This window comes from Aegilops tauschii, chromosome 6 (genome assembly GCF_002575655.3).
Source record: "Aegilops tauschii subsp. strangulata cultivar AL8/78 chromosome 6, Aet v6.0, whole genome shotgun sequence".
NCBI lineage: Eukaryota > Viridiplantae > Streptophyta > Magnoliopsida > Poales > Poaceae > Aegilops > Aegilops tauschii.
This window is the reverse complement of record NC_053040.3, coordinates 149,903,199-149,917,832: the sequence shown is the minus strand read 5'-3', so window position 1 is coordinate 149,917,832 and position 14,634 is coordinate 149,903,199. Positions and strand designations below refer to the sequence as shown.

Here is a 14,634-nt window from a genome sequence, read left to right as displayed (position 1 = left end):
CCTACCTGGCGCGCCAAATGTCGGATCACTGGTTCCGGCAAAACCCTCAGGGTTCGAACACTGGGGTGCGCGTGGAGATTTCGTTCCTACCGATCTACGCCCTGGCTCGCTAAGATCTCGCGAACGAACTCGACGAACTCACAACACAAAGACACAAGATTTATACTAGTTCTGGCCACCGTTGTGGTGTAATACCCTACTCCAGTGTGGTGGTGGTGGATTGCCTCTTGGGCTGATGATGAACAGTACAAGGGGAAGAACAGCCTCCTGAGGTTGGGGTGTTCTTGTGTTCGGAGTGTGGCTAAGGATTGGCTCAAGATCAGATGCCCCTATTGTGGTGGCTAGTTCTACTTATATAGGCCCTGGTCCTCTCCCAAAATATTGAGCGGGAAGGGAGCCAACAACGGCCAATTTGAAAGGGGATAGCTAGTACAGCTTATCCTGACAAAAGCGGTCTTCGCCTGCAAAAGGCTCTGGTGATGACGCCGTCTTGGGCTCCATGGTGACCTCCGTCCTGCCGTCCGGCTAGTCTTGGTCTCGTTGCACTGATATGGAAACCTTTGCCTGATGCCTCGGTACTCCACGCATGCGCTTGCCTCCTTAGCACCAAAGAGGAAACAAGGACACTGCGCGTGCTGGCGCCCGCCTGGCACCCGCCTGATCTTGATCGTCATGGCTCATGTCACGAGAGCCTCACGAGGTTTGCCCCCGCCTTGATTTCTCCGCTCCTCGCGAGGCAGCCTGGTGAAGCCGCTCCTGAGGAGGTCTTGCGTCGCCCGCCTCGCGAGGCTTGGCCCCTCGCGAGGGTCTTGAATGTCTCGTTGATGAAGATGGGTCGTACAGGCCTGCAGCACAGCCATGCCGTGGGCCGCAGGCAGGCAAGTCTGGGGACCCCCGTTCCCAGAACGCCGACAACTTGTGCTTTCAATCTCCCCCTTTTTGGTAATTGATGACAACATACATCAAAGCTTTAGATAAAGATATGAAGAATAACAAGTAAATCTTTGGAAAGACATGTAACATGCATAGGCTCCCCCTACATGTATGCAATCATGTAAATATGGAATGCAAGGGCATGTGAATGCATAGTCATGACAGAGCAAGCAATGAGTTACATGTATCTTGGCTATATGCATCAGAGCAAATGATATAGATACAGGAAATATACCTTCATGTTCATGAGTTCTTCTTGCAAACAATATGTACATCAGCAAGAGATCATCATGCACATGAGTGTGATGCATATACTTACCTTGTGGTCTTGAGCTGGCTTTGAAAGGGATGAACCTGAGTAAACAAAGTTAGATAACACAGGAACATCTACTAAACCGAGCAAACAGCAAGCCACAAGAGTACCAAGATTGGGATGACATGTAGAGAGTAAGTACTAGGTACTAAATTGGATATATACATGTCCCCGAAGAGTAAAGATATGCAATGAATTCGAAGATTTCCTTCCCTTAGATGTCTTTCTCCCCCTGAATCTTATATTGATAATGGGAGAAGATAGGGAAAAGAAAATCAGAGCAAAACAAGAAAATCAAAAAAAACAATCGTAACATATACTAACATGTATTTTCCCCTCTTAAAGACATGTGACTTCTCTCCTCTTTTAGTACCAAGCATCTGGGCTCTCTCTCTCCCTTTGATGTGTTTAAGCTTTGATGTAATCTCTCTCCCCCCTTTGACATCAATTTCCAAGAAGGGATCTTCCGGAGTGTGAGTCGAATAGGTTTGGTCCTTGAGTCACATGACAAAGCAGCATATAGATCAATGTGATGCAGGTAGAGGACAAGAATCATTGAGTGGAGCTGGAACAAATATGCAGGATGCAAATGGCAAAGTGTCTCCTCAGCATTGAAATTGGTAACACCGAGTTGTTTTCTTCGGTGCCACCGAGGTGGTTCGGTTGACCAAAAGAAACAAACCAGTGAGTCCGAGTTCAACATTGAGAGAACAATTGTCATCTCAGCTCACTAGGCAAATAAGATCTCACAAAGATTTGCAAGGAATTAACTGAAAGATTTGCAATGAATTGGATGCAGGGAATGTAGAAACGAACAGAGAAAATAAAGAAATCTAGATGAAGTTATTTTTAAAAGGGAAACAAACATGCAAGAGACAAATGCAAGAACTCAGAAAAACACTAGAGAACTTCATCTAGAATTGGTCGGCGACAAAGTCACCTATGTTAGAGTATATTGACTGAGGAGTCAAGTGAGAATACTTGATCATAGGTCATACTCATCGTTTAAGCTCAAAATGGGGTTGCCATTTTTCGTTTAAGCATTTTGATGTATTCACATCTTGTTGAGCTGCTTTGACCCATGACTTGGGGTAAAGCTTCTCTAAGATGGAATAACATACCTTGGGTGGTGGTGTTGATCTTGATCATGTAGTTGAACTCATGTGGGATGCTCAAGGTTGATGTAGCTCATTAATGAGTTTGTAGCATCGCTTGTAGTTTGAGTTTACATGGGTTAGTTTTGCAAGGAAAAGCACTTGTGTATCCAAAATGACAATCATGAAATTTGATACTAAATGAAATTTGATATAAAGAAATTGTCAAAGGATATGTCGAAAGGTTTCATGCTTCCTTGTCTTCAACCACCATATTGTAGAGACTTGGTGATGTAGAGATTGCTCAAGATGTGAGTGATTTGCAATCTCATAGATTTAGATTCATCCAAGTACCTACAAGGGTTAGATAGCATGCAAGGGTGCAAATATATCCAAGACATATGATCATCATCATAAGAGAAATATCAAGGATTAATCAAAGGCTCATGACTTGCATGTATCCAAATGGAGTTTCTACTCCAAGTTTGAGGCATCAATGATGTTCAATTCACCTCTCAAACGGCGAAATACTTTCTCATCAAGTGGTTTGGTGAATATATCTGCCAATTGCTTATCGGTACGAACATGCTTAAGATCAATGTCCCCTTTAGCAACATGATCTCAAATGAAATGATGGCGAACTTCAATATGCTTAGTTCGAGAGTGTTGCACGGGATTGTGAGCAATCTTAATAGCACTTTCATTGTCACAAAGCAATGGAACATGTTTCACATAGATCCCATAATCTTTAAGAGTTTGGATCATCCAAAGTAATTGAGCACAACATGAACCGGCGACAATGTATTCCGCTTCGGCGGTGGATAAGGATACCGAGTTTTGTTTCTTGGAGGACCAAGACACAAGAGATCTACCAATAAATTGATAAGTACCCGAAGTGGACTTTCTATCAACCTTGTCACCGGCATAGTCTGAGTCGGAGTAGCCAACAAGATCAAAAGAAGACCTCTTAGGATACCAAATGCCAAAATTTGGTGTATGAATTAAGTATCTCACTATCCTTTTCACAGCCTTAAGATGACATTATTTGGGGGCCACTTGATATCGTGCACACATGCACATACTTAGCATAATATCGGGACGGGAGGCGCATAGATATAACAATGAACCAATCATAGAGCGGTAAACCTTTTGATCAACCGGTTTGCCATCCTTAGTCAAGTCAAGATTTCCACTAGTAGGCATGGGTGTTTTCATACCTTTGCTTTCTTGCATGTTGAATTTCTTGAGTAAGTCCTTGGTATACTTTGTTTGGGAAACAAAGGTACCCTCCTTAGTTTGCTTGATTTGCAAACCAAGAAAGAACTTGAGTTCGCTCATCATAGACATCTCAAACTTCTCCGACATTAGCTTTCCAAACTTCTCACTAAAATGAGGGTTAGTCAAGCCAAATATGATATCATCAACATAAATTTGGCACACAAATAATTCACCATTAACCCTTTTAGTAAAAAGAGTGGAATCTATCTTTCCAATCTCAAAGCCTTTTTCAATAAGGAACTTGGTCAAGCATTTATACCACGCTCTAGGAGCTTGTTTAAGACCATAAAGAGCTTTGTGAAGTTTGTAAACATGGTAGGGCTTCTTAGGATTAATAAAGCTGGGACGTTGTTTAACATAAACTTCCTCCTCAATTTCACCATTTAGAAAAGCACTTTTAATGTCCATTTGGTACAAGGTAATATCATGGTGATTAGCATAGGCAAGTAAGATGCGGATGGACTCAAGTCTAGCAACGTGGGCATAAGTCTCACCATAGTCCATACCTTCGACTTGAGTGTAGCCTTGGTCAACGAGACATGCTTTGTTGCGAACGACTTGTCCATCTTCGTCTTACTTGTTACGAAACACCCATTTGGTACCGATGATGTTGTGGTTGTTGTCGGGCTTCTCGACCAATGTCCACACTTGGTTCCTCTCAAAGTTGTGTAGCTCTTCGTGCATGGCATTTATCCAATCCGTGTCTTACAATGCTTCTTCAACCTTCATAGGTTCAATGCTAGGGATGAATGAATAATGTTCACAAAAAATAGCCAAACGAGTTTCAGAGCGAGTGATTCTCCCGGTTTGGATATCATTGAAAATTTGTTCGGCGTGGTGGTCTCGTGAAACTATTGCTCGAACTCGTGAGAGCTTTTGTTTGGGTTGGGGTGGAACATCTTCTTCATCATCTTGTTCTTCCTCTTGGCCTTCTTCGTTGTTGACGTTGTCGTTCTCTTGTCGAGGTGGAGAAGGACGTTGATGAGGTTCATCTTGGTGTACTTCCTCGTTTTCTTCACCTTGGCGTGTCCCACTTGTGGATGCCTCCGTGTCAACTCTTGGTTCACCTTGTCGTGAGGTAGAAGCTTCCATTTGGATGGACGAGGTACTCTCCTTCACCTCCGTTGGACGAATCTTGCCAATAGACAAGTCTTGGATTGCTTCTGAAGGGTCTTTGTCTCCTACATCAATTGGAAATTGCTCTACTTGCGAGCCGTTAGATTCATCAAACTTCACAACTACCGTCTCTTCAACCTTCCGGGTGAAATTTTTGTAGACACGGTAAGTGTGAGAGTTTGAGCCATAACCGAGTAGGAAACCCTCATGAGATTTAGGAGCAAATTTAGAACGACGATGCTTATCAAGAATGTAACACTTTGAGCCGAATAATCAAAAATATCCAACTTGGGGTTTGTTACCGGTGAGAAGCTCGTATGTCGTCTTGCCAAGTAGCTTGTGAAGATATAAGCGATTTGTTGCATGGCAAGCTGTCTCAACCGCTTCCGCCCAAAAGTGTTTTGGCGTCTTGTACTCATCAAGCATCGTTCTCGCCATCTCAATAAGAGTCCGGTTCTTCCTCTCAACAATTCCATTTTGTTGAGGCATGTACATAGCCGAGAACTCGTGTGAAATCCCTTCTTCGTCAAGGAAGGTATCCACATTTGCGTTCTTGAACTCTGTTCCGTTGTCGCTGCAAACCTTCTTGATCTTCACTTCAAATTGATTTTGGGCCTTCCTAGCGAAGTTCTTGAAGATCTTTTGGACCTGCAATTTATCATCAAGAAAGAACACCCACGTAAATCTTGAAAAATCATTGACTATGACTAGACCAAATGAGTTTCCATCGAGACTTTTATAGGCGTTGGGACCAAAGAGATCCATATGAAGTAGCTCAAGCGGTCTTCTCGTGGTCATGATGTTCTTCACGGGGTGGCTTCCTCCAACTTGTTTTCCTACTTTACAAGCACTGCATAGTCTATCCTTGTCAAATATAACATCTTTCACTCCAAGGATATGATCGCCTTTAATAAGCTTATCAAGATTTCGCATGCCCACATGACCTAATCTTCTATGCCACAACCAGCCTTTAGAAGATTTCGCAATTAAGCAAGTTCTAGGTTGAGCCTTTTTAGTGAAATCAACAATGTATAGATCAACTCTACGTATATCGGTAAAGACCATTTTATGATTATCTCTATGAAACACTTGGCAATCTACTTCAGTAAATAGGACATTGAAACCAAAGTCAGCAAGTCTAGATACGGAAAGTAAATTATAGCCAAAGGATTCAACGAGCATAACATTTTTTATGGAGCTATCATGTGAGATGGCCACCTTACCAAGGCGAACCACCTTACCCTTTGAGTTATCACCAAAGGTGACATACTTTCGAGGGCCATTGTTTTCAGCAAGCTCATGAAACATATCCTTGTCTCCGGTCATGTGATCGGTACATCCACTATCAAGAACCCACTCCTTTCCTCCAGCCATGTAGCCGCGAAGATTTGCCATAAGACCAAAGTGTCTCATAGACTCATCGAGATCAAAGTCACTATCATCATCCTCATCATAGTATCCATGTTCAACACCGTCTTGTGATTGATCAATTCCTAGAGAGAGTGATTCATTAGATAAATGATCATCACAATGTTCATCCTTATGAATTCTAATGGCTTCGGAGATGATATTACTAATGATTCCAACATCTCCTTTGGCACGCATGAGGTTACTAAGCTCAAATAGGCAATCACCAAACTTAGGATCATTGGAATTCATCTTACTCAAAGCAATAGACTTGTGAAGAATCTCATCTAAGTTTTGCAAGGAATAGTTTGGAAATCGTTCCTCAAGAAATCTCCATATAGTGTAGGCAGAATCAAGAGTAGGCAAGCAACCAAACAAATTTCTAGGCAAACCTCTAGTAATAAGATTGACAGTTCTAAGGTTGCGGATCGTGTCAATAGACTCATCAAGGGTAGGATGCAAAGGATCAACAAGGGGTGCACAAGGGCTAGTAATGTACTTGTTCAAGTGATATTCATTGAAAATCTCAAGCTCTCATTTTTCCATTCATGAAAGAACTCTCCATCAAGTATAGGCACTCTACGTCTAAGACTCCCCAACGTAGACTCATCCATCTTCCTCCAATGGTGATTAAACCAAAGCAATGGAGACCAATGCGCTGATACCAATTGAAAGGATCGAGAAGAGGTGTCTAGAGGGGGGGTGATTAGACCCTCAACAAGGAAAAGTGGCAGTTTTTAAGTTCTTCAAGTTAAGGTGGAGTTTTAGCACAAGTTTAATCATTCACAATACATTTCAAGAAAGCTTGGAAAGAGTATATGAGCAGCGGAAAGTAAAGCATGCAACTTGCAAGAAAGTAAAGGGATGGGATTGGAGTGTGCAAACGCAATTGGAGACACGGAGATTTTTGGCGTGGTTCCGATAGGTGGTGCTATCGTACATCCACATTGATGGAGACTTCAACCAACGAAGGGTAACGGTTGCACGAGTCCACGGAGGGCTCCACCCATGAAGGGTCCACGAAGAAGCAACCTTGTCTATCCCGCCATGGCCATCGCCCACGAAGGACTTGCCTCACTTGGGTAGATCTTCACGAAGTAGGCGATCTCTTTGCCCTTACAAACTCCTTGGTTCAACTCCACAATTTTGACGGAGGCTCCCAAGTGACACCTAACCAATCTAGGAGACACCACTCTCCAAAAGGTAATAGATGGTGTGTTGATGATGAACTCCTTGCTCTTGTGCTTCAAATGATAGTCTCCCCAACACTCAACTCTCTCTCACAGATTTGGATTTGGTGGAAAGATGATTTGAGTGGAAAGCAACTTGGGGAAGGCTAGAGATCAAGATTCTTGTGGTTGGATTGGAATATCTTGGTCTCAACACATGAGTAGGTGGTTCTCTCTCAGAAAATGAATGCTGGAAGTGTAGGCACGTTCTGATGGCTCTCTCCACGTATGGAGGATGGGTGGAGGGGTATATATAGCCTCCACACAAAATCTAGCCGTTACACACAATTTACCAAACTCGGTGGCATCGAATACTCAAACTCGGTCATACCGATTTAGTTCAAAATGTGAACGTTAGAGTTTTTGCTGGGACCGATGTGCTAGGGTTAGGGTAAAACCTCAACTCGGTTTGACCGATTACACAAACTCGATGAGACCGATTTTGGTAATAAGCAAAACAGAGAGTTGGTCAAGCAAACTCGGTGGGACCGATTGCATATCTCGGTGAGACCGAAATAGTTGCAATTGGCAACAGAGAGTTTGCAAGCCCATCTCGGTGAGACCGAACTGATTAGGGTTTCTGGCAGTGGCTATGTTAAGTGAACTCGGTGGTGCAGGATAGATCAAATCGGTGGGGCCGAGTTTGACTTTAGGTTTGGGACATATGTGGAAATGAGAAAGTGGTTGAGGGCTTTGGAGCATATCACTAAGCACTTTGAGCAAGCAGGCCGTTAAGTAACACCTCATCCCCTTTTAATAGTATTGGCTTTCCTATGGACTCAATGTGATCTTGGATCACTAAAATGAAAAAGTAGAGTCTTGAGATTTTGCCAATCCTTGTCCTTAGCTTCTCGAAGGGGTTCCACATCCTCTTGTCCACGCCACTCCACTGTTGAACTCATCTGAAATATACTAGATAAAAATATTAGTCCAACAAGAGATATGTTGACATTAATTATCAAAATCACCCAGGGAGCACTTGTGCTTTCAGAAGTCTTTTTAGATATTCTACTACGGACTACATACTAAGCAAAATGAGTGAATCTACACTCTAAAGTATGTCTATATACATCCGTATGCAGTCCCTAGTGAAATCTCTAAAAGGACTTATATTTAGGAACGGAGGGAGTATCTCAGTTTAAACTAAGGGTGAATGAATGTAAAAATATCACTCGTCAACTTTCCCAAGCTTAAACTTATCGCCCTCGAGCAACATAGAGAGAAATCCGAATCATAAGGAACTCAGTTGTTTAAACCAAAATAACGAAAAGGTTTTGGTTCACTTATGATCGGTACGCCTAGATAGCCATCCGCTTCTTGACCTGAAAGCTTAGTGCAGCTATAGCGGTGGCATGGTTATTGTGTAGTGTTAGTGAAGCAAAGATAATCAACACAAAGTATTTTGATCTCCTAGACAAAACAGCTTTGCAACACTCAACTCTATTTATTCTAGACAACACTTGCTTGTCGGGAATGCACGGAAGAGTTTTCTTCGATGGAGCCATGAAAAACTTAAGTTAGGGAGTGAAAGGCATGTAGAAAAACATGATGCTAGAGTGCTCATAAATATGCCCACAATTATCTAATCCTCAAGGCTCTTAAGCACTTCATTTCAATCATTCTTTGCTGAAACTTTGGTTGTCACATGAAAGGATTATGCCAAGTAAGTGATCATGCATAGAGTTTCGCTGTGGCTTAATTTTTGGGAACTATGGACCTTTCATATTTGTATCTTTCGAGCTCTTTTGATCAGTCCCCTTTGTTTACCACATACACACTCATTCAAGAGAAAGCCGAATAATATTCGTTTGTAGTGTTGCTACTACGTATGATAACAAACTCATAGCCGAAATCCGAGTTGTTGCTGTGGTGGATCGTTCATTGGCTAGCGGAGTCCTCAGCATAACATCAAGAAAGGTGACAAAGCCGCATTTACACACGTACACGTGCATAGAGTAGCAGGGCCATAGCACCAGCGAGTAGCAGGGATGGAGACGTCGGGTTTGGGTGTGGTTTTAGGTAGGGCCAGATGTCGGAGTCCTACAACGGTCCAGACTCTCGCAAAGCCCTCCTAGTTTGCTTCTGGTTGGTCCACGGACTGATGCGAGATAGCGTTAGAAGTTTTGCTAATCTTCGCGGTCCAAACATAGACGTTTGTAGGCGATATGAGGGTCCGCTTTTGAGATGCCCTAGGGCCTACGGTATCACGCGTTATGTAAGATACATTAGTAAATTTATTTGTTTACTAAGAGCATGGTTAATACAGCCAACTGCTGGCTATATGATGTTGTTATATCATCTATAGCCATCATTTATAGTCACCCATACAATAAGGTAAGCATGGTTAATAGTATAGCTAACTGCTGGCTATATGATGTTGCCATGTCATATATAGCCATCACTTATAGTCACTTATATAACAAGGTTAGCTATAAGGTTGGCTATAAGAGTACTACTTTTTTCACCTTTTTTCTATCTCTTTCTTCATATTTATTGCATTTGTCTAGGAGTGCGGATATAGCTAGATTCTTGCATGAGAGCTCACTCCATCATTTTTCTATGTCTCTCTCCTCCACATAGACAAAAGTATCATGTAAGCATGCTATAAGCCCATTAGTGTATTTGCTCTTAGCTATAAGGTGGACTATAAGATTATTAGTACTTTTTCTCATCTTCTCTCTATCTCTTTTCTCATATTTATTGCATTTGCACGAGAGCCCACTTTCCTTATTTTTTCATGCATGTCTTCCACATAAGCAAAATTGTCATATAAGGAGGCTACAAGCCTATGCAAGAGCCGACTTCCCTTACTTTTTTATGTCTCTCTTCCACATAAGAGCATGGTTAATAATATAGCCAACTATTGGTTATAAGAAAGTGTCATGTTATATATAACCAATCTGATAGCCAATATGTATAATAATTAGCCATAAGTATGTGCTATTTTATTAATACATGACCCATCTTTCACTCTCACATAATATCTAAGAGCACATGCAGTTGGCTCTTGCATGAGAGCATGTGACTGTACTTTATTGTACTTGCTCTAAGCAAAATTGTGACTGTACTTTATTGTACTTGCTCTAAGCAAAATTGTCATGTAAGCGGGCTATAAGCCTGCTATTATACTTGCTCCGGTGCTTGCAAATAACAGCTTGTTTACTTCACATTATTTCCTCATTTCCAGGTTACCAAATATATTTGTTTACTTACTACTACTGGTATCTAAACTAGAGTTAACATTGCAACCAATGTTACAAGTAGCACGCATCATGTAGAAAATAACTGTAGGGGCGTGCCTACAGTTTTCAGTTCAGAAAAAGAAAGCAAGGTCGCCGTTGAGATCTTAATGAGAATCCTGGATCTTATCCTCCCTTCTTCGCCGGAAATGAGCTTGATTTATATGAAATTAATGAGACCTTTCTACCAGACGACTACCGCAAGACACATCCAGATTATGCCCAGTAAGAACGACAAAATTTCATCAACTATGTCATCTTCTTTCTCAGATCGAACTTATGGTTCATTTTATCCACATCCACTGATGATGCACCACGAAGCAACTACACATCCACTGATGACTCGAAGGAGGGATTCTTTTACAGCTCGAGGACCAGAGATGAGGCATGACTCCTGCTAAAACCACACTTGACATTGTAATCCAGCAACCTATACTCTAAGAGCCAACTGATCCTGCCATGAGATTTTCCTCTTCCCGGCGGCGCGCGCCGCCGCAGAGTTCCGGGCATCCCAGAACGCCGGCATTTTCGAGTCACTAGGACCGGCGACAACATTGCCCTCTAACAGGTACCTGTTCACCTTGTCCGCCCTAACAGTCTCCTGGTAACCATGAAATTCTTCCGTCTCCTCGGAGGAACTCTGAAAGAGCAAAACACATTCAGATAAGTTCAGATGGCATATCTAAACAGCAATGGCACTAGCAAGCTGACATTTCCAAAACCGTTACCAGCTCACAAGCCTCGTTGAGGTCAATAACCGGAGACGACCGCGGAACCTGATGCTGCCTTTGCTGCTGCGCGGGCTGATGACCTTTGCTTGAACTCCCAACAGCCTGAACGGGCCGGTGGTGATCAACCCACACCGCGGTCCGGGAAGTAGGCGCCATTGCCGGGTTCTTCAATCTATAAACAGCAGTCTGAGATGGATTTTCTGACATAGATTTGTACCTTCTTCGCAAAAACCTGCAATATCATAGGGTTCAAATGAGAACATGGTGTTCATCATCGGAGCGCGTTGATTGCCAATAAGAAAATTTAACGAAGAGTTAAGCATTTGGTGATTACTTGACTTCAGCCGAAAGCCTTTGCTTTTTCAGCTTCTCCAAATGCAATCTGTTCTTCTTTGCGGCAGTTTCCTGATGAGGTCAACAAAAGCAAATCATCAGACACCAACGGCCTGAGTGTTGTTCGCACATGATAACCCAACAGATTAACAAATCAAGAAGGCAATTTGCTGAAAATCCGTTCAGGCCAAGTAATGCACGATCCTTTGCTAAAAGGATCATGAATGGAGTGAAAAATGGACTAGTACGCCTCAATCAAATCTTGAACATATGCTCTGATGAGGCGAAAAGATCAAACTTGGAACCTCGAATTTAACCCCGAAGGTTGAGTTTAACCCTAAGAACGCCAGATCCAAAATAAACACCCCAAGAAACAAAAGGCAGAATAACTCCTGGGGAAAAGGGGGAAACAGTAAAACCACAAAGATCAGATCAAACACAAGGCGAAGAACAAGAAAACAAGTTTGACATCGACACAAGAAAACCCCCAAACCTGAGATCAGATCGTGGATCAAAATCAAAGAAACAGTAAACGAAGCCGGCGCGCCCACCTTGAGGAGCTCCTTGTAGTCCTGGAGGAGGCTCTGGTACCTCTGGCTCGCCCTGAACGCCTCTCCCCCGTCGCCGCGGACGGGCCGGGGCGCTCGAGGCAGCGGCCGAGGAGGCGTCGCAGCCGCCGCCGCCGCCGGCTGGGCCAGGACCACCTTGTGAGCCCTCTTCATCGCCGCCTCACCTCACCACGGTTGGGAACAAGAAGAAGCCCGGCGGATCGTGGAGAGACGGGGGAGAAAGCGAGAGGGGACGGGACCGAGGGAGGGAGGGGGGAAGGAAGGAGATAATACTAATAAAGGTTGGAAGGGGAAGCAGGGGAGGTGTGGGTGGAAGTTTCTTGCGCCTGCTCCGTCCGCCCTCTCTCTCTCTCTCTCTTCCCGCGCCGTGTGAAGGGAAGGGAGGGAGCGGAGGGGACTGCTCTGACCCATGAGTGAGATGGTGGTGCCGAAAACCCAAAAAGGCCCATGGTGACTGAGGCTGGATGAGAACAGGGGGAGGGAGGGAAGGCGAGGAGGCCAGCGCGCACGCAATGAACACCAACAAGGCAACAACTCTTTTCTCTCTCTAGGCAGACTCGGCTCGGCTCTAGTGGGCGGTGGTAGAGGGGGAGGTGGTGGGTGGTAATGGCATATGGAGTGGACGGGAGTAGTGGGGCGCTGTCTCTCCTTTCCCTCGCTCGCTTGCCGCCCGGCCTCAGCGAACCAGTCGGTCGTCTCTCGTGTCATTGGTGGCGAGGAGGCTACTAGAGCGAGCGACTGGGGGAGGGAGACAAAGGAAAGGGGAGTGTGAATGTGACGATGCAGACCGGCCCCGTACCTCCTCCCCTTGCCGTGTTTCTCCCTCTAGAAATGCCATGGCCACATATCCCAGCCCTGGGAAAAAGCAGGTATCGGGGGGTGTGGGTGGACGTCAGGACATGGACGCCGGCTTGTCTCTCTCCCCTCTCCACCTCTCCAATTCTCCATGGATGGCTGGGATCCCTTCTTTATTTCCCGGCAGCCTGTCCTCTGGAGAGAGAAAGCCGCGACCCACAAATTGTGGGTGGGTGTGCGTGATGGTAGTTGCGACATGGCTGCTGCCGCTGCTGCCCCGCACGCATTGATACAGGATGATGGGTGCGGTGGGGCTCGGTGGGTGGGCAATGGCGTTTGACATTGCAGCTCTGCCAAATAAATATTGCTGCTGCTGCTAGGCTGGGGAATGACGGAACTGTCCTCAAATCCGAATCTTGCCGAATCAGATGCTGAAAAACAGCCAATTCACATTCTAGGCTGCCCAAGATCACAAAATATTACCTCCGTCCAAGTTTATTGGTCCCTTTAGTATTTTTTGCAATTTTTGACCGTGAAAAACCGATAACTTTTGTGTAGCGTGTGAAAAAGGCAAAATTCGGTGTTAAAAAGGGTTTTTCATGAGACATTCTTTTGTCTTTTTACACAAGCCACAAATGCTGGTTTTTCATGAAACTTGCCGTGTGCATATAGAATATCGGGATTTTTTTCAATTTTTTTGACATTTTGACTTTTTTCGATGACAGGAGCATATTCTCCCATGTGCCAAAGTGAATTTTCGGTTAGAGCATCTACAACCACACTGAGCAAATCCGACCCCCTAAACGTATGCTGGCGCGACCGGACGCTCCCGCGGACAGCATCGACCGGCTCCTCATTTTTCCTCGCGGACAACCGCGCTCTCTATATGTCAATGCTCATATTCATGCAAATCCATGCACCTCTATCATGTAGAACAAATTCATCAACAATTCAATGAAAATTCAACAATTCATTACATGTCAAAATAAAATATACGAATTCATACATAAATATGCGATACACAAATGAATCAAACGCCTCCATTGTTGCACTCGTTGATAATCTTCTTCATGTTGATCACCACTTCTTGCCTTCCTCATCCAAAAGGCTAGTGTCCTGCAACATGATCCTCGACTCTTTCGTTGTCTCTCAAGTCTCAACTTCTCCCTCTCGAGCTCAATCCCTTGCAACGTCGTCATACGTCCATTTTGCATCATGTTTTTCTATTGTAATTTACATTGTTTTAAAGTTATATTTCACTTTTAGGTGTCATTCCAATGTCTTTTCTCTCTTAAATTGCAGGTTCTAACACAAGAGGGCGATTGCCGACAGTTGGAATTCGGGGCCAGAAAAGAGCTACAACAGAGATAGCTATTTTAGGACAGTTTCTTATGGCTTCTTTCATTCTATCCCACACAAGCGCTAGTGGCTCACGTTCTTCCAGCTTGAAACTTGCAAACTGAGAACGAAGATGCATAATTTTTGCAGGTGGACAAAACTTAAATAAAAAATTATTGCGACAATCAACCCAAGAAGTTATATTGCCTCTAGGTAGAGCTAGAAGCCATCCTTTTGCTTTTCCTCTCAGAGAGAAAGG

The 14,634-nt window shown here is 43.8% G+C and overlaps 1 protein-coding gene across 1 annotated transcript; it reads right to left on the bottom strand.

Annotated features, from left to right (window-relative positions):
- Positions 1-10,849: 10,849 nt before the first annotated feature.
- LOC109735186 (uncharacterized) lies at positions 10,850-13,368 on the bottom strand. The gene is made up of 4 exons (XM_020294395.4): positions 12,225-13,368; positions 11,675-11,745; positions 11,338-11,572; positions 10,850-11,249 (listed from the first exon to the last, which is right to left on the bottom strand). Exons 1-4 carry the CDS (start codon positions 12,393-12,395, stop codon positions 11,040-11,042), a joined length of 687 nt encoding a protein of 228 aa, XP_020149984.1. The 5' UTR covers positions 12,396-13,368; the 3' UTR covers positions 10,850-11,039.
- Between the last annotated feature and the right edge of the window lie 1,266 nt (positions 13,369-14,634).